General features: G+C 40.4%; 1 protein-coding gene and 1 long non-coding RNA gene across 6 annotated transcripts in view; one reads left to right on the forward strand and one right to left on the reverse strand.

Annotated features, from left to right (window-relative positions):
* LOC119484798 (complement C3-like) overlaps window positions 1-20,086 on the reverse strand; it is a 49,645-nt gene that overhangs the window by 28,878 nt on the left and 681 nt on the right. For 2 of the 5 annotated variants that reach the window (XR_005206122.1, XM_037763881.1), the window contains exons 2-34: window positions 19,307-19,502; window positions 19,034-19,196; window positions 16,768-16,862; window positions 16,315-16,403; window positions 15,214-15,296; window positions 15,019-15,106; window positions 14,720-14,822; window positions 13,406-13,526; window positions 13,130-13,245; window positions 12,115-12,261; window positions 11,361-11,460; window positions 11,143-11,237; window positions 10,845-11,036; window positions 10,544-10,699; window positions 10,222-10,351; window positions 9,445-9,513; window positions 9,012-9,209; window positions 8,801-8,921; window positions 8,605-8,693; window positions 8,326-8,465; window positions 7,781-7,993; window positions 7,477-7,540; window positions 7,282-7,371; window positions 6,890-7,096; window positions 6,464-6,539; window positions 6,164-6,323; window positions 5,951-6,046; window positions 4,568-4,718; window positions 4,367-4,452; window positions 3,672-3,749; window positions 3,420-3,575; window positions 3,226-3,288; window positions 2,986-3,067 (exon numbers count right to left, since the gene is read on the reverse strand). Coding sequence is in view for 4 of the 5 variants with exons in the window: in XM_037763881.1 (XP_037619809.1) it covers window positions 2,986-3,067; window positions 3,226-3,288; window positions 3,420-3,575; window positions 3,672-3,749; window positions 4,367-4,452; window positions 4,568-4,718; window positions 5,951-6,046; window positions 6,164-6,323; window positions 6,464-6,539; window positions 6,890-7,096; window positions 7,282-7,371; window positions 7,477-7,540; window positions 7,781-7,993; window positions 8,326-8,465; window positions 8,605-8,693; window positions 8,801-8,921; window positions 9,012-9,209; window positions 9,445-9,513; window positions 10,222-10,351; window positions 10,544-10,699; window positions 10,845-11,036; window positions 11,143-11,237; window positions 11,361-11,460; window positions 12,115-12,261; window positions 13,130-13,245; window positions 13,406-13,526; window positions 14,720-14,822; window positions 15,019-15,106; window positions 15,214-15,296; window positions 16,315-16,403; window positions 16,768-16,862; window positions 19,034-19,196; window positions 19,307-19,502 (4,013 nt within the window). In the remaining variant the exon portion in view is untranslated. Of the gene's footprint in view, window positions 1-2,797; window positions 2,847-2,985; window positions 3,068-3,225; window positions 3,289-3,419; window positions 3,576-3,671; window positions 3,750-4,366; window positions 4,453-4,567; window positions 4,719-5,950; window positions 6,047-6,163; window positions 6,324-6,463; window positions 6,540-6,889; window positions 7,097-7,281; window positions 7,372-7,476; window positions 7,541-7,780; window positions 7,994-8,325; window positions 8,466-8,604; window positions 8,694-8,800; window positions 8,922-9,011; window positions 9,210-9,444; window positions 9,514-10,221; window positions 10,352-10,543; window positions 10,700-10,844; window positions 11,037-11,142; window positions 11,238-11,360; window positions 11,461-12,114; window positions 12,262-13,129; window positions 13,246-13,405; window positions 13,527-14,719; window positions 14,823-15,018; window positions 15,107-15,213; window positions 15,297-16,314; window positions 16,404-16,767; window positions 16,863-19,033; window positions 19,197-19,306; window positions 19,503-20,086 lie in introns of all 5 variants that reach the window. The other 3 variants (XM_037763882.1, XM_037763884.1, XM_037763883.1) reach the window with 2 other exon arrangements.
* The window catches only part of LOC119484812, a 19,227-nt gene continuing 7,639 nt past the window's right edge, over window positions 8,499-20,086 (forward strand). Inside the window, exon 1 of the long non-coding RNA XR_005206127.1 lies at window positions 8,499-8,527. This is a non-coding gene — a long non-coding RNA (uncharacterized LOC119484812). The remainder of the gene's footprint in view (window positions 8,528-20,086) is intronic.

A 20,086-nucleotide genomic window follows, 5' to 3' on the forward strand; every position in this document is an offset into this window, starting at 1 on the left:
TCAGTCATCAATCAATCATTTTTCTGTCTGACTGGAAACAGCATTGAGAGTCAATGTGCCCATGAAATGTCAGAAAGAGGCAGACAAGAGAAATTGTTATGTCACCTTCACCTTTAAGGCACCTTAGAAACATCATGGGGTAGTGCATTTTAGGCAGTTCAAAGATAAACACCCACCTTCTTTGACGACTTCCAGGACCCGCACTGTGTAAATGTCAGTGGACACGCCGTCTGTAAACTCTTCCAGTCTCACTTTGTACGCTGAGGACAGACAAGTTGCAGATTGTTAGCTCCTTGCTCACCGATTCTCTCAATCTCTTACTCACACAAACACATACATTTTTGGGATTAAAGTGCTGCATAAATGCAGTGCATTTACACTCTCTTACCAAAGTCTATTTTGCTGATCTGTGTACTCTCACAGACCTTAGCTGTGCGCTGATCATTGTTGACTTTGTCCTTCTTCTGCATACTGCAGTTCTCTGGAAATACACAATCGGCACAAAGTGAATACACAACCAATGACTTGATTAAATAAGCACATGTGGGTGTGTGTGGATGAGTGCGGCTGTATCTTAGTCACAATTTAAATATGTTCGCGAGTTATTCTTTAGCGACTGTTGCTCTGATCCTACAGGATCCTGCAGGTGCTTGTTGCCGCTGACAGAACATTCTAATGATTACGTTATAATCTGGTGAGTTACTGTAAACCAAATTCCACAACCATCTCCTTCACCAGATCTGAAATGTAACACTTTACTGGTGGTATACCACACCATCACAAGAAGTACAACTCAGCGAGAGAGAAAACGGTTGTATGTTGTAAGTGTTGTGTTTTTGTGTTTACAGTAGAGAAATTAGGTCAGTTTGACATCATCCTGTTTACCTTCAGCACATGTGCATTCATCCCCTCTACAGAGCCGCAGTAGCTGTCCAGCTCTCCTCTCTGGATGGTAGAACTTCACACAACGTGTTTCTGCGATGGGAGAGAAAGATTTGTGGTATGTGTGATCAGAAAATGCACATTAAATACGTTGAAAATGTAATAATGCCTGCTTATCCATGGTGTTATCTACTCGGACATCCACTGTCAGCAAAGTACATGGAGGCATCATATGGTCCTAAGTGTGTCTGAGACTCACGGTCATAGTATTCATAGACAGACACAGCAGCTGGTTGTAAGACGCCCACTTCCATCTTCTGATGGAGCCTAAAAGTGATCTCCTCTGGTCGTGTGTGAGAAACCTGTGGACAAAGGTGAGATGGAGATAAATACACAAAGCACAAGGCAGAGAGAAAAGTATAGAGGTAGGAAACAGTGATGTCTTACCTTGTCCAGGTAGATGATGAGCGAGCCTCTTTCTGACAGGACTGTGTTCATCTCATATTTTGCAATAGTGCGAGCACGTCCTTTGGACAACTACACACAAACACACACAGTCAGACAACTTTCGAAACCATAAAAAACATTTTGTTTCTCTGAACCATAAACACTGACTCGTGAACTGTATGTGGGTATAAGTGGATCTGTAAGTTCTTACTAAGTCCAGGTCCTTTGTGTTAACCGTGAAGCCAGTTAGCAAGCCAATATCCAAGACTGACATGGATGCATCGTGTTCCCTGTCCTTATACCTGTACACAGAACGGACAGAAGAATAATTAAATAACAGCATAAAGAAGATTGAGAGAAAGAATGATGTTTCAATTACAATTTAACCCTCGCAGGCGATCCCGACCGACTTTCCTGTCTTTCAGAGACTCTAGCAGGTTGAGTTTTAGAGCTAGAGTGAAGGTACAGATATCATATGTGGATCTCTTTTGGATCCAATGATCCAACTGTATTCATGTGTGATGATGTTAGTCCCCATAGTAGCCATTTCATTGTAATGAGACCATTTTTTGAAACTTGACCTCACTGTATACAATGACCTGTGGTGACCTCTAGGATAATCACAGCCTCATGGAACTTTACAACCACAAACTACAGACCTAGAGCATTCAGAGGATGGATGGCTTTGCTAGCTAGATTGACAATAAGTGGGCTTCTGAGCAGTTTCCAGAAGAGAAGTGCTCGCCATCCAATCACCGAAAAATGCAATTTTTGCAGAAATCTCAGGATGTCAAAAGTTTTTTAAACCAAATGGCTTTTTTTGTGGTGTTCCTCAAGGTCTTGGTGTCTTAATGTGGTATTTTGGAGGGATTATTGGTCATTTTTATCAATTCTCGAGTGGTAAAAAAATGGGTAAATTTAGTACCAAATCTTTGTAACAAATGGTATCAACCCAAAAATTGCTGCAACAACTTATGAGACATAACAGAGCGTGGGGACGCCCATCATAATGTTCTAAACCCTTATACACTTTCACAATTTATTTTGAATAATCAATAAATTAATTAAATCATGTTTATTTCTGGTTTATGACTTGAACAACTTGACACACAGTGAACTGCATCTCAAATTAATCTTCAGGTTCCCAGCTTTCAGATGATGTACGCCACTTCTGTGTGACACACTACTGTTGACCTGCTATCTCGCCCTAAAGACCCCCTGTAGCCCCCTAAAATAGACACAAATGGGTCTATTGTGGGTCTCAGAGGGTTAAATGATTGGGAATGAGCAGCTCAAATGAGCTCAGATTCGAGGAAATCACACACAGAAGACAGGACAATTTAAAATGATGAGGAAACAGAGAGGTTAAGAAGTGAAGTGTTGTAGGGGCCATATCTGGTTAGAACATGTTGTGTATAAAGCCATGTTACTGTAACACTTGTCAGGATGACTTCTTGATTGTACTTACAAAACCTCTATTCTCAGCTTGTATATCTTCTCATCCTCTTCAATTTTTTCTGCAGGAGCAAAACATTGTATTGAGTAATTGAGTATTTAGTTGAGTCTTTTCTCATAAGGTACTTGGCAGAAACAAACGGATAAAATGACAACAAATGAAGACAAATAAACAGGAAGAGGAGGAGGGCACCAAATTACCTGGGAGGAGCTGCACTGACATGTTAAACTTCTGACAGTCACTCTCCTTTTCTTTAGGCATAGCGTAATACAGCGACACCATCTGTCACATAGACAAAAGTGCATCTTAATATGTGATAAACTAATAGACATCTGTCTAGTATAAAAATGTATTTGGTGGTATCTGAGATTCAAAAAGCACACATCAGTAATCAACAGATGATAAATATATAGAAGAATATGAAAATATATTGTACTTACTGTCACCGTTGCTTCTCCTGAACCCGTGGCAGTCACTTTCACATTCTGGTTTATATCATTGATCTGTGGGAATTTAAATACGCACACAAACACACACACACACACAGTCAGGGATCAGCAGTAGAAACATATAGAAAACAACAGGACTGATGATGTTAATGAACCACTGGGAGTCTGTTTGTGTGTGCGCTCACTTTAGATGTTCTGGTGGCGTAGTGGTTGTTGACGTTGAAGTTGTACTTGTCAGGCTTTGACCTGCCCGGCAACAAGATGTCCACATTCAGATCATACTCTGGTTCTCTAGCGCTGGACCAGTACTCTGCTATAGCCTGGTACACTATTATGGTAGCCTAGAGAGAAAACGAGTGAGGGGGAGAAAACAAGACTTAGACATACAGTAAACAGGTTATAAGTAAACATAAGATGGAGAGAAGGGTCTGTGTTACCTGAGTTGATCCATAGCCTCCGCCCACCTTCTGCTGTTGGTTGAACCATCTCACAATAGGTCTGGCGTCTTCATAGGCCTTTATTAACAGAAGGCAAGTAAATGGTTGAAATTGTCCATGGTTGACTGTGCATTTGCATTTATAAAACAGCTTCAGTGAAAATAGAGAGAACTCCTGATTGTGGTACAGTTACATTTTAGATTGTAACCTGTAAGTTTCCAAAACCTACCATAGAGTTTCTAAATCATTTTTTCCCTATTATGGCACCATCAAACAGCAGCTACTTGAAACTTGCCTGATAAAAGCAATCAATCACAAATAATCTGTTATTGTCAAATGTGTGTTATTATTGTGTGATTATGCCTTGCAGGATGTTCAAATCAGTCCCTTGTTTTTATAACTATGTCATAACTAAGTCATTGCAAGTGAGGCAGAAAAGAATGCCTTCAAATACCTATCGAGATAATCATGAAGTGCTCTGTGAAGTGGTAGTAGTAGTGTAAAAGGTCAATAATGTTTGCCAAATATGGTTATTTAAAAAGTGTAAAAGCTACTGTAAGCAACATTTCATTGCTTCATTGACTTTGTTTCCAAACCCTCTACCCTGTTAGTGAGGCAGCATGGATGAGGACTCAGTTGTATGTTTTCTGTAGCAGGACATCCTGGTGAAACGCACACATGTGGCACATGCTCACCTTGGCCTTGACCAGAGCGAGGAGAGCGTAAGCTGTGGCCTCCAGTGTGTAAACATGCCCCTTAGGTGTCGGCCAGTGGGACAACGCTGAGGAAGACACACAAATATATTTTTTACTACTATATGCTCTACCTGGAACAAGCTCAGTTTACTAACAATTCCCCAAGACATCATCTTGGAATATTTAATGTTACAGAAATACCTGGGGAGGCAAACCTGTAGAGGATCTCGCGGTTCAGTTTGTTTTCATTGGCCAGGGCATATGACGTCATAGCAACAGCATACGGGTTGGTCAGGTTGGGCAGACGTCTTTCCAGATAGGCTACTGCTTTGTCGATACTGCCTGGCAGACTCTGGACAGAAGGAATAGAAAGTTAGGAGAAAGGGGAGAAGAGCCAGATAACAGTGATCCATCTATTTTTAATATCCCATTCTGTTCAGGAAACATTTGATCCTGGGACAATAGACCGGATCGTCCCCTCTCTTACATTTTTCTGTGTCTTGCGAGCTAGACTGAGCCGCCATCAGTTACAGTTACTATTGGGGTGTGGATTTAATGCTTCCATACAAATACAAGACTAAGGGTTGGCATCAAATGTCGTTTTGAATTTTAATGTGTCAAATGCTTGGAAAGAATCATTTTAGCACAATTGACCATTCACTAAACCCTCTCCTTGAACAGCGATTTCCCAATTTTAGTTTAGCAACTGTAACTAGAAACGACAGGTCTGTCCACCTGCTGAAGCAGCATGGGATTGTGTTAAGAGGGCTGTCAAAGTTAACGCGATAACGCGTTTACGCAAATTTGTTTTAACGCCACTAATTTGTTTAATGCAACTTCTGATTTGTAGGTTGTAGCGGGCTCAGTTTGAAAGCTAGAGTGAAGATACTGGCATCAAATGAAACTAGAAAACCTCAGGAATCCAACCATGTCACACTAGCTTATCGCGAAGGAGGCTAAATAACATATAATAATAATTTTGTCAAGGAAAAACTGGCATGGCTATTTTCAAAGGTGTCTTTTGACCTCTGACCTCAAGATATGTGAATGAAAATGGGTTCTCTGGGTACCCACGAGTCTCCCCTTTACAGACATGCCCAATGTATGATAACCACATGCAGTTTGGGTCAAGTCATAGTCAAGTCAGCACACTGACACACTGACAGCTGTTGTTGCCTGTTGGGCTGCAGTTTGCCATGTTATGATTTGAGCATATTTTTTATGCTAAATGCAGTACCTGTGAGGGTTTCTGGACAATGTCTGTCATTGTTCTGTGTTGTTAAATGCTTTCCAATAATAAATATATACATACATTTGCATAAAGCAATCATAGTTTCCAACTCCCATGTTGATAAGAGTATTAAATACTTGACAAATCTCCCTTTAAGGTGCATTTTGAACATATAAAAAAATGTGCGATGAATTTGTGATTAATCGCGATTAACTATTTGAATCGATTAACAGCCCTAGTTAAGAGTGATACTTTGCAATCTCGCCCATCACTAGTGTGGAGTCAGTAAATGAAGAAACAAATGCAGTGAGGGGGGAAAAAAAGAAAACATGGTATGCAGATGAGTTACTCACATTAACAGTTGCAGTACATAGTGTACGTGACTCCTGCATGGCAATGAGGCAGAAGGCCGTCATGGAGGCATCTGAATCTCCGCCGCGCACATCACCCTACACATGCACACACAGAGATTATAGATTATAGTCAATGATTTGTAATTGTTTTCATTTCGCTATTTTTGTAGCACTAAGATAAAGTATTGATGTTAATGAAATCAGTGCACGCACAATCATCTCTCCGTGGGACACTGTTCCAACTTCTATAAACAAGCCGTCAGGTTGCTGCGCGTTGAGAATCAGAAACTTAACAGCGTCACAGATGTCTTTGCTTTGCACTGCCACCAGACTGTTGGCCATGGCAAACACCTTGGCAACATAGGCTGTCAGCCTTAGACAGGAGAGGAGAGGAGAAGTTTAGTTTCATTTATTTGCACATGAAATACACAATATTGTCATCACAGTCAAGTTAAGTTATAGGAGGATGTGGAAACCATTATGTATGAGTTCAAAGATGTTTGAATGCCTCACCAGGTGCTACTTTGGTGATGGGCCCACACAGCATAAGACCCATCACTTTTTCGGTAGGCAAGCTCTTTCTGGTAGCCTGGACACAAACAAAAACACAAAACCAGTTTGAGGAGTCCTCTTACATTTTTTTCCTGTGATTATAGCATTTTTCAAATGATTCTGGCGGCATACGTTTTTGTTTTTATAAGACAATCCTGGTGAAAACTTCTAAAGTCTATGAGTCTATGTGTTGTATTCAGACCATTAATTGTCAGTGTCCCTAGCCTGGATCTGTGGGGAAGGGGTAGCATCGCATGCATTGCTGTCTACTACGCTGTTCTTTTTTTATATACCACTTCTGCCACGTCAGGAACTTTAAAATCCCACACAGAGGGGCATCGATGACATTTCTGGTATGTGCGCTAATAAACACATCTGTGAGCCTACCGAACTTGATGTGTTGGAGGGCTTCGTTACGTTTCTGAAAGCCCACAGCTTCCCACTGGTTGGTTTTGTCCAAATATGTGGCTGCAATGACAGGCAGGGTCATGTGGATCATGTTCTGTTCTCCGCAGCCTGAGGGCTGGTAGATCAGAGTACCCATAGAGGTCCCACTAACGGCGTTCTCCACCAGTGAAGCAACTTGTTCTCTCCCTGCATGCACAAACACAAACAGAAAAAAACTAAACATTATTAACTAAATAAACATGCAAAGGTCCCCGACAACCAGTGAGGTGGTCATTCATTTCCCAATAAGACCAATAACAATTTACACCAATGCAGAGTTTATTGTAACTGGCACTATATCGCATAACCTGCCATCATATATCACATCTCACCTGTCATAGAGATCTGTGTGCTCGTAGGTGTGTTTGGAACCAAATCTTTCCTAGGAATTCCACTGTTGAGAGTTTCTTCTTGTTTACCATCTAAAGGGATAAACAGTGGGCACGTTGGGGGATCAATTAGCAAGTGATGAAAATGTAATATTAGCAAATTACTACATGATATAGCGGTTTAATGTGTAAACTCACCTACACCTTTTTTAGTGGGGTCTAGAGTTATAATCTGAGGAGATTTAACCAGCACACCTTCAGGCTGGAAAAGCAACAGTTAGGACAAAGGTTAGAAATAAACAACTATTTTTGAGTAATCGTTATCTGCTGGTGTCTAACGAAATACAATACGGCTTGCTTGTTAACTGTCTCTCTTATTTACAGTTTATGTTGAAAAGTTGATACAGTATACATTTGCATCAAAGTTACGCCCCAAAAAATGTCTGTTTCCCTATACTGACTTTAACACAGGAGATCGCCGTTCGTTTCCCGTTTCTCTTACCACTACCCGCAGCATCTTCATGATTCCATCATGGAGCGACGAATCTTTAACAGCTGCTTTGACCTCAATGCTGTATTGTCCGTCTTTCATGGGAATAATGATGAAGGGTACAGATCGTGTAGTTTGGGGCCCAATTTTGACCTCCTGACGATACTTCCCACGCTTAGAAGCTGCGCTGCACACATGCTCCTTCTCAATCAGATCCACACGCACCTTGAGAACAGGACAAAGATGGAAAAAAGATATTGAAGTATGTGTAGTTGATCAAAGATGGTTCCCTAATTTGAAGACATTTTATGCTTTACATTGTTTCCTATAGGATCAATTTGATCTTGAAGGTACACTGTAAATATTGCAGTAATGTTTCCCCCAGTTCTGAGACCGACCACCATGGAAAAGGATTCATTCCCTTTTTTTGCCACACATTGTAAGTCAGTCCAATATTTACTGTTGCTTTTGCTCTTTTGTTGCAAACTCTTTGAGAAAAATATCATGGCCTCATTGTCTCTGGCATAAAATACCAGAGCAGGGCAACCCAGACTTACGGTGATATCATCGGGGCTGTAGTTGTGGAGGATTGCCTTAACTTCTAGCTGCTCTCCACGGACAGCAGAGTACGGCAGCCTGAGATCAATGAAGAATTCCTTTCGGACAATCACTTCTAACGGAGCGCCAACACAGATTCCTTTAAGATGAGAGAGATTAAAAAAGAAATGATGAAACAGAGAAAGGGAGAGAGAGAGAAAGGTGTAAAGGGATGATAGAGGTTTAAGGTTAGAGGCACAACTAAAACACATGACAGATTTTAGTCACTGGATCCTCACCGTGAGTTTTTGACAGACTAATGCCAGTGAACTGCCAGGTTGTGATCGAGTCTTGCAAAGGAACATTTTTCGTCAATGATGTGGTGTCACTGAAACAAAGAAAAGTGTCAACACTTTGAAAGGTACCTTTGAATCCTAGTGGTGTCGGTGTGAAGTTATCAGTGTATTTATTCTGTGTATATTTCAGTTTACTCACCAGTTAGGTGTTTGTCGAGGGCAAGCAGGCAGATGGACATCTAACCACAGCCAACTTTCAGGGAACTTGGTGCGAGAAACAATTTCATTGCTGTCCATGTAACTGTTGTCATCCTCCTCACCTAAAGTGTCATTAAAAAGGTTTTCATTTTGATTGTTTCGTAAGTATGACCATGAATAGTAACCACCCATCCCTTATCCCCGTCTCTTACTGCGAGCCAGTAGGAGGCTATCCTCCTTCTTCTCAGATCGCTGGGTTTCCATCTCCTTGCAGCAGTGCAGGAATGCAGTGACACAGGTTGCGCCATCAAGGATGTACTCGGCGCGCCTCTCACAGCTGTATGAGAGGAGGGTTTGCCTCATGCCTTCCGAACAACAGTCACGCTGCACTTGGTCGTTATATTGACTCACTGGAAAGAAAGAGGGTTGTAGAGGAGAGACAGAGGTGAGAAAACATGGAGTACAAGAATAAGGATAACAATTAGGATTTGAATAAGGAAAAACAAATAAACTAAAAAACTAAATGGGAAATGGAGGAAAAGACTAATACATAATATGGCAAAGATGAGTATTGTCAAAGTCCAAAGTCCTGAACTGAGTGACTGAATATGTGGTTATTGGGTAGTTTAGAGCTGTGGTTCTTACGTAGGCTGGTTGTGACATCCATTACAGTAGGGGCTCGTTTCCTCCTGCTGGGGGCCGGACATTTCAATTCTGGAAATGCAACACAGACAAGATCTTTAACAGGTTGGACCCAGACTTGAGTTTTGTGTGGTTTAGTTGATGCGATACTCTTAAAATCAGACTGAGATGGTTTATCTGGTTGGACACATTGACAGGGTGTGGGTGTGAGAAAATATGATCTACAATTGCACACCTCATTTGTTGAAATGTTAAAAGATTGTATAAATGCTTTATTAGAATAAAACATCTTTTAAAAGCCCTAACAAACAGGAGGGATCATGATCAGCTCATGTGGCAGTGACCAGTGTTAATGTTAATATGGAAATGCCTCAAAGCGTCGGTTCAACCAAATTATCTCACTTACCCCAAGTGGTATAGTGTTGGTTTTATGTGCCCAAAGTTTAAGACATCTGTTTGAGATTCTGGCTCTCTGTTTGTGGTGCTCGCAGCACTGAAGAATTAAAAAAACTACACAGCAACGAGTGATTTCAGAAACAGTGTCTCTGAAACTATCTGCATGTCCAGATACCAACAAAGGGGAGCAAGAATAATGTCATCTGGTTGAAAAGACCCTTTAAGATGCAGTTCTTCTACTGTCCACAAGATCCTTACTTATATAAAAGCATTTGACTTTATGCGATGAATGAAGGTCCATGTGCCCACTTCTCCTAATTAGAGATATTTCATTGAGCCTAAAGAGAGGCATGTTCAGAGAAGGGGAGGGTAAAGTAGCGTCACCTTGTCTGTAGGGAGTACCAGAAGCCGTGTTGGACTCAAACAACAGCCCGGCATCGTAGAACACACCCATACCGTCCTTCCCTCCACCTGGTGTGCAGCCTGTGTCGTGCTTCTCGACAATGTCCCACACCTGAGCAGGTAGGAATGAGACACATTTACTCATGCAATGTATTTGCTGCAGGACAAACTTACACCGGATATTATTTGAAGCCAAAAGCTAACAAAATTGACAGTTAATGTGTGAATTTTTTTTTATACATAGCTTTTTGAATTTAAGCCATTTCAAATATTCTCAAAGATAAATATGAAATAAAGAAATTACCTTTTTCTGGGTGAGGCGGTGCTTGTTGTTTAGGACATAGACGCCTTTGTCAACTGCCACCAATCCCACTGTGGCCTCTGGATCTCCTGTGACCTTCAGACCAAACATCCTGCGAGGCTCATAGGATGGAGCGGGTCTCGATGATTCCAGCCTCAGCTAAATGTGAATCAGTGAATGAGACGTGCAGTTTTGAATTTGTTTCATACATAAAAATATATCAGAGAAGTATACAAATAACTTTATCAGGTTGTGCATGGGTGTCTTGTTTGCCTTTTCGTTACATCAGTGTTGTGTGACTCACCGAGCCCATGCAGGAGTCCTTGACATCCATCCAAACAGAGTCTGATACCAATTCATTGCCATTTGTATGGTAGTAGGCTATGATGCGGAACGATGGCAGCATTTCTTTGGTAATGGGAACTATCAAGGAAATCAGTACTTGACCTCTTGTCCTGTAACGGCCACTTTTCACCAGCTGACCTCTGCTCAGGATCTAGGGACGCAGATTTATACATCAGCACTTATCACACATGAGTCGTGGGACGCAACAAAAAGAGTTACACATGTGCACACAAGCACAGGTGTAAAACACCTCTCACCAGGTATGTGATGTCAGTGTCGTGATTTTCCTGCCTGTTGAGGTTGAGGTTGATTTTCAGGTTGTCTCCTAGGTCCAGCTCAGCTGCATCCACACCTGCAAATGTTACATGTTGTGATGAGTGCTGAACACAGAAAAGATTTAGCGCATGGTGCATACTTTGCCACTGCCACCACCTTTGTTTTTAATCATCTGATGTCATTTCAAGATGTAACTTACCTATGTGGATGTAGTTGTTGCTTTTAGTGTTATATGGGAGAGCAGACATGCTGGCTGATGCTTGCCTATCAGGTGTTAAACGAGGATCATTGGTCTTTGCCTGCAATTAAAGACACACACAGGTAAGCATACACACACAGTTTAATAAATAATACTTGAAAAGTCCCATGTCTATCCTATCTTAACTTATTGAGGCTTTGACTTCCATAGTTCTGCCTAGCAATATAAAATTGCTAAATAGAATGACCAAAAGACATAACACTGACAGGATGAAGTTCACCATTCACATACTGTACAGTAAATGTCTGAGCAGCAGAACCAAAACAAGGAGCTGGGTGATAGCTCTGCTGATTTCACCTCTTCAAGTGAATATCAAAAATGTTGATTAATGTAGTGGCTGAAGGGTGGTGCAGTGGTTAGCACTGTCGCCTCACAGCAAGCAGGTTTGAATCCGGTTTCCTCCCACAGTCCAAAGACAAGCAGGTTAGTTTAATTGTTGACTCTAAATTGGCCGTAGGTGTGAATTTGAGCGTGAATGGTTGTCTGTCTCTCTGTGTCAGCCCTGTGATAGTCTGACGACCTGTCCAGGGTGTACCCCGCCTTCGCCCAATGTCAGCTGGGATTGACTCCAGCCCCACCCCCCTGGGAACCCGAATAGGATAATCGGTTACAGATAATGGATGGATGATTAATGGAGGTTTAAGTGGCCATTTGGGCTATAATGCAAAAAGGGTAAAAGATTTCAGAGACTTACGGTGATTGTCAGTGTTGGTTCCCCTGCCACTGTATTGATGGTAAGCCTCGCCATGCCATTGGCTGCGGTGAAGCCCTGCACCTGTCCTGGATCGACCACCACTGTAACACCTTGTGCCGGAGTGCCGTCAGGATTCACAACTTCAACCTGCCATCAGAGACACAAACAGCTGAACAATCAGAAAACATCCAACTGTCTTATTAAAACACACCTTATTAAGGTCAAACTCATGTTATTAGATTAGTTTTTAGTGCTGTGCACTAAGTTTAAGACTCAGGTAGTTTATGGCGACCCAAACTGTTGATGGATGAATTTCTCTTTTTCTCTGGAATCTCACATATCTGCCTTTATATCATAATAAACATTATGTGACTTTTATATTTAGGACATACTGCCATTTGTGTTTTCAAAGAGTAACTATATTTCAGTTATGAAATGTTTTCAGTGAAGGATTTAGAAATATAGCCATTTGATTAGATTGATTTATTTTGAACATGTAACAAATAATAAGAATAACCAATAAAATAACAGTAAACATATATAGTAAATTCTAAATAAATTAAATAAATAAATATTGTATGTCCGAAAAGGCAGAAGTAAACACTTATATATGGTCCTACTCCTTTCTATAACTTAAACAATGAACTTAATGTTTATCACATACACACAAATAATCATCTTAACATAAAAAAAACAATAACAACAACATCAACAATGAGCATCCCAGTCCCGAGAGAGACAAGGCCCCTTCCTCATCCCTGTACCTCTCTAAAACATTTTATACATCTTTTCTTGAATGGATTTATAATTTTACTTTACTTAATTTCTTCATCTATAACATTTCATATATTCACCCCACAAATTGTACTACGAACATAATGTTTGTTTTTAAATAAATGTCCTCTTATAATCCCCCTCTATGTCTGAGAACATGTTTTGTTTGTTGCCAGGAAGTACCAAGCCATAAGCCATACATATGCTGTCAGTTTATGTAAATGTAAACAAGTGTACTGACCGCAACATCGAAGGACATTCCTGGTTTGAAATATTTGGGCGTTTTCTTGAAGTGGATGGTGTAAGGTGATGTGACAATCTGGATACTTCTCAACTCTGCCTCCACCATTTCACTACCTGTGAGTTGATGCAGAAACACAAACACATCCACACACAAACTTATTACAAGAGTTTGTTTTTTAACCTGTCCACAATCCAGTAAAACGTATCCTGATATCATTATTTTCTTTTTCAAAATATACTGAACAGGCCCAAACACACAGTCTTTCTTTCTTACCGCTCTCCGTCAGCACACTGACAGCTACAAATATGGAACTCCCCACCAGGTCGTTGATGTTTGGGAAGGTCCGTGTGATGTGCTCTCTCTTCAGTGTGACCTCTCCACTACCTCTCTGGACCTAATGTGACATAATATAATAATGCATCTTGAAATACAGTATAGTGGTACAGTGATACAGTTAGTGGTTCAGGTACTTTACTGCTGTCCTCTGAGAACCACAATAGACCCGTTTTTGTCTTTTTTAGTGGGCTACAGGAGGTCTTTAGGGGGAGATAGCAGGTCAACAGTAGATGTCACATAGAAGTGGTGTACATCATCTGAAAGCTGGGAACCTGAAGATTAATCTGAGATGCAGTTCAGCACTGTGTCAAGTTGTTCTAGTCATAAACCAGATATCAACATGAATTAATTAATTAAAATAAATTGTGAAAGTGTATAAGGGCTTAGAACATTATGATGGCCATTCCCATTAAGTTTGTCCATACCATTTGTTACACAGATTTAGTGCTAAATTTAACCATTTTTTACCAGTTGAGAATTGATGAAAATGATAAATAATCCCTCCAAAATACCACATTAAGACACCGAGACCTTGAGGAACACCATAGAAAAAGCCATGCTGTAATTTGGTAACAATAACTTTTGACATTTTGAGATTTCTGCACGAATTGCACTTTTGTGGCTGTAAAGTTTCATGAGGCTGTGATTATCCTAGAGGTCACCACAGGTCATTTTATACAGTGACATCAAGTTTCAAAAAATGGTCTCACTACAATGAGATGGCTACTATGGGGACTAACATCATCACACATGAATACAGTTGGGCTCGTTGGATCCACAAGAGTCTCAGCTTTACAGTGATACCCAATTTATGTAATTCCAGGACTGTTTAGGGACCTCAGTATAGAGAAATAGTCAATCACATCATTTTAGAATAGGCAAAAATAAGTGTTTGGTTCTTGCCCCAAACTGCATGTGATTATCATAAAGTGGGCATGTCTGTAAAGGGGAGACTCGTGGGTACCCATAGAACCCATTTTCATTCACATATCTTGAGGTCAGAGGTCAAGGGACCCCTTTGAAAAACACTATGCCAATTTTTTGCCAAACTTTGAGCATTACTGAGCCTCCTACCCCAACATGCTAGCTTGACATGGTTGGTACCAATGGATTCCTTAGGTTTTCTAGTTTCATATATCTGTACCTTCTAGCTCTAAAACTGAACCTGCCACAGCCTCTGAAAGATAAGTTTTACAAAACATATAAAAATACATCAAAAGTGTGAATGTGTGAAAGTGTGAATGTGTTCACCTGCACTCTCTGAAGAGAACCTGGAAAGCTCCTCTTTTGACCGTCTTGCATAACCCCAAACACCACGTAGGCCGTCCCATCCACCTCTTCACCAAACAGATACCTAAATCCACAAGAGGGAGACATGTTTAAGCCACAATGAAGCAAAACAGGACAAATAAAAACAAATAAACAACAAATGGCTAACAAACTAAAATAGCAAGAGCCTCAACACAACTTCTGAACAACTCTCTTTATTTTCTCTTCCAATCAATCTACCTATAAAACCTGGTCTTTAAAGCCACAGAACCTTCACTTACGTAGCTTTGATGTTGACGGTGAGGGCGTCACTGTCCACGTAGAAGAAGGGGCTCACAGGCGTCAGTTTAACCTCAAAACTGGGCAGCACTGGAAAATTGAAAACATTTTATTCTGTGTCCAGTCCAGTAAAAAATAAGTGAATGTTGTAGGTTTATATAACATTTAAATAAAAGTACAGATAATGAAGGACTCACCATATTCTTTGACCTCGAACTCTGCAGAAAAGCTCTGCTGTGGGTTGCTGTGGAACTTCGTCACCACCTTCCACAGTCCGGGACTAAACACACACACAAACACATATTTCAATAATCAAACAAAAAAATATATACTGTATATATTAATTTAGAAACTGAAGGTAACAGGAATTAGACTTCGGACTGCGTGAAGTTATTATGTCACACAAATTGAGGTATAGGCCTACACAAATGATCTGCTGCAAAGAACTTAACATTTATAGAGAACTACAGAAACTCTGAAGTTTAGAAGAAAAGGTTTAAAGGTTTCAGGTTGGCTTTGCATTAGATAGAACGGATGCAGTACCTTTGTTTTATGTCTTTTAGGCTGATTGATTCTATTTCATAGTTCATAGGGATTAAATGCATTTCTGTTTTGTCTGTCCATTTATAATTTAGATGAGAAGATTATTGCCACTCTCATGTCTGTGTGCTAAATATGAAGGTAGAGCCAGCAGCCAGTTAGCTTAGCTTAGCATAAAGACTGGAAACAGGGGCAAACTACTAGTTTAATAGTTTTTACTGCAAGTATACTTCTAAGTTTTCTTTAAATTAACTTATAGTACTTAGACAAATGTACTTTCTGTATACTTTTCAGTATTTCCAAGTATACTTGGACTTTTCTGTATACTTGCCAAGTATATTTCTATACTGCTGTCTGTATAAGCTAAGGATTTTTAGGTATAATTTTGTGAAGTATATCTCTGATAAGTACATACAAATTAAACTGAAAGCAAGCTCTCTTTTTTAAGTTTAAAATAAGCATAGTAATAGCACACTTGAACAAACTTCTTTTTTGTAAGGGTCTCCACACTTCATACACTGTAGGCTATTATTTTTTTTAAGTTGTTGTCCAAACACTAAATTACAAACATGGAAATTAATTGTAGAAAACACAACATAAACATGGTAAAATAGCCTGTGCATAATCTTAAAAGATTTAAGGTATTAATATTTTGAATTGAATTCACATTATCCATGTTGAAATGTTATTTCACTAAACAACAAAATGTATAGAGATACAATGTGGATAATTTTATTTAAATAAGATAAAATACTAACCTGACAATTTCAGCGAGTTGAAAATCTCCAGCGTGCATCCCTGATTTCAAAGAGACTGGATCAATTGGTAAAACGATGCCTTCAGGGGTCTAAAAATAAACAATATTGAACAATCATTAACAGAGAGCAGTGCCAGTTTACAAATTAATTTATTAAATCCATGCTACATTTTATGTATGTCCTTTATCTACAATCCAAGAAAGAAGAGACTGTCTTCAATGTGCAACTCAACCACTAGAGGGAGGCATGCATTCATTTTAACAGGTGTTACTAGACACAAAACAGACACAAGGTTCAGTGGATGTGTTTTGGTTATTTTGGTCTTTTGCAGCAAACTTATCTACTGTTAAGCATTTGTGATATCACCTCATCAAGAGGCTTCCTGCTCCCAGTCACAGCTGATTGTATAATATTACATTATATTCTGTGCTTATCAAAAGTAAAATACAATACCACAATCTCGATGGCAATAGAAGCTTCAGGTTGGGTTTCGTCATCCCTCTCTACTGGCTCCATACGGGGCGTCAGTGCAAACATCCTGTAATGAACTGACACAGAGAAGGGAAGAGGATAATTTTGCTGCTGAAGGTTGAAGGAAGGTGTATCTATTTTGAGTCATGTGACTGTTAAACAACTTTTTTGACTTCAGGCCATTTCCACTTGTGTGTGGGGAAGGGTTAATTTACTGTAATTTAAAGTACAATCATTCAATTTGGAAAAAAAAGACATGTAAAGACATTGTCACAGAACTAGGCGTGATTTTCAGCACTGATGTAGAAACAGTGGCGGCTGATGGAAATGTTTCTAGGTAGGGCTGTGCCACATCCAATCAATTTCAGCAAACATCCCGGTGTGATTTAAGGCAAAAAAGTGAAGGTATCAAAAACACATTACTACTTTTCAGTTAAATAATCAACAATTATTTTATTCCAACAGGAGCAGTAAAGAATGCTTAGAAAAACACAACAGTATAACATGTACTCAGTGGTGGAAAGTCACTACGTACATTTACTCAAGTACTGTACTTAAGTACAATTTTGAGGTACCTGTACTTTACTTGAGTATTTCCATGTTCTGCTACTTTCTACTTCTACTCCACTACATATCAGAGGGACATATTAGACTTTTTACTCCACTACATTGATTTAATAACTTCAATGATTCAGATTATTAATACAAAATATAATCAACTAATAAATGATGTATTATTATAGATTAAACTACCCAGCAGTATATAAAGTCATTAAAATGAGCTCCACCTTAACCAGCTACAACATTAAAGTGATGAACACATTAATGCATCAATAAGTATAATCCAATAATATACATTACTCTGCATAATGTGTACTTTTATGTTTGGTACTTTATAGCTAAAGTAGGTGAGATTGGAGCAAATATGATTAAAAAGGTTATTTTTATAAAACGGTCGCTATATCCTGACAGTAGTGCATCTCTGCAGTCAGAGCTGATCTGAAGTCTGCTGCCTAGCAACCGTCTATGAGAGCCGGCTGTCAATCACTCTGAACTGCGACCAAACGGTCAAACTGGGCCGCGCAGATCAAATATTAATCAACATTATGTTACATTAATGCCTATTTCTCTCCTCAAATGTTTTCAGAATCATCTTGTAGTTTACTCTTTAGCTGTAAAATGAGAAAGTCTGTGACCCCGCCGCCATTGTGAAATCTGTTGAAGAAACGCCAAGTTCCGGTCACATGACCGGAGCACAGCCAATGGGAACGCTCTATCTCTGAAATTACATGTGATTGGTCAAAGTCTCCCGTGACGGCCAAGATGTTCTACAGCCTGACGTCAGCAGTAGCTGCTTGGGGCGATACAATAATCGCAAAAATAAAAAAGATAAATAATCTTTTGTATGTAAATAATTTTAATGTTTTCTGCTGTTACTATGTATACTGGAATTTTGAAATAAAAAAAATAAAAGATAAAAAATAAATAAATAAATAAATAATCGCCCCTCTAGTATCAGATTTGAGGATGCTGATTGGCTAAATTTAATGTCAATCGTTGATGGCTTGAATCAACTATTTGCTAAGCTGCTACATAGACTCGCCTGCTGGGGGCGATTTCTCTGTAGCACTAGAGCTGAACTTCAGACATACAGACAGGCAGAGGAGAGTCAGACAGACAGGCAGAGGAGAGACAGGCAGAGGAGAGTCAGACAGGCGGAGGAGAGTCAGACAGGCAGAGGAGAGACAGACAGGCAGAGGAGAGGAGAGTCAGACAGGCAGAGGGGAGTCAGACAGGCGGAGGAGAGTCAGACAGGCGGAGGGGAGTCAGACAGGCGGAGGGGAGTCAGACAGGCGGAGGGGAGTCAGAGAGGCGGAGGGGAGTCAGAGAGGCGGAGGGGAGTCAGACAGGCAGAGGGGAGTCAGACAGGCATAGTGGAGACAGACAGGCGGAGGGGAGACAGTCAGGCAGAGTGGAGACAGACAGGCAGAGTGGAGACAGACAGGCGGAGGGGAGTCAGGGGACGTGAAGGAAAACCATATATTTTGCACGGATGACTTTCTGTCATATTTTACACATATTACTGGGTGCATTCTATATTTTAAACACACAAATATTGACAATTTGTATAATCTATTATTATTATTAGTAGTAGTAGTAGTAGTAGTAATGTTTTTTTGTGTGTGGCTGTCTGGCTCAGGGGGGGGCCCTCTATTGACCGGCCACCACTGTGTAGAAATAAACTTACCTTTGCTGTTGGGGGTGTAGAGGGTCTTGTCAGTCTGGATGAAGATGTACCCGGACTGGAAGGACACTAAGACCACTTTCTCCAGCAGTCGGTCAGGGAACTGAGCTTGCAGGTACACATACTGCTTCATGTTAGGATCCTTACTGAAGTCTCCAGCAGGGATCTGAAACCAGTATGAAGAGACACGAGCAGCGCATGAGGAGCAGGGTGGGGTAACCTACATCATGTGCTTTTCTGGATTGCATTTCTGGACAGCGACAGTATTTCATTTACCGTTATTTGTACGAGCGCCTGGAAGTTGTTTTCACTGGTAAGTGTCACAGGTGTGAATGCCAGCCTTTTGTTTTTGGTTGGATGGTTCCTCACGCTGATTTCGACCGGGATGTTTGCACCGGAGCAGTCTTGACACTCCACAAAGATGTTTTCTGCTGTTCCTACCCGCAATAAGTTGGGGGCAGACATCACCTGCCTGCAGAGCAGCGATGAGAGAGGAAGATTAATGTGTAGTCACTGTGCAGAAAGAACCACATGCTGTTTAGGTACTGACAAACATGTTTTTTCTATGCATTTAAGGCACTATGAGACACACATGTCGGAAAAAGTGCACTCAGTAGAGTGTAGATCTCCGCCAGGTGTGTCTCCCTCTCCCCTCCCAAACAAAGAAGTTGGATCTCACTATTGTCCCTCCCGGTTCCCTTACGGTCAAGATGGCGGTGAGAGGTCCTTGAGCACAAGGTCATAAATGAGCACAAAAAAATAATAGGCTGGTGGGTCCAGTATTATACAAGATTAGCCGTGGACAGACAGACAGGTCCACTCACACACACGACCAAACGCATGATCTCCCCACAGGCTTACGTCTGGTGAAAATGGAGGGTTATCACTGTTTAAACACGTGATTTACAGGTTTATGTGTTTATTTGTCCAAGGGTTTTAAGAGTGGATCTCTTAGAGAAGTGATTCCCAAACTTTTTTTTGTGTATGACTCTTTAAAATGAATGTGCTTGTTACCTCTCGTCAGGTATCGGCCTTACCGACGGCATGAATGTGACT

Source organism: Sebastes umbrosus, chromosome 3, assembly GCF_015220745.1.
Source record: "Sebastes umbrosus isolate fSebUmb1 chromosome 3, fSebUmb1.pri, whole genome shotgun sequence".
Classification (NCBI taxonomy): Eukaryota; Metazoa; Chordata; class Actinopteri; order Perciformes; family Sebastidae; genus Sebastes; species Sebastes umbrosus.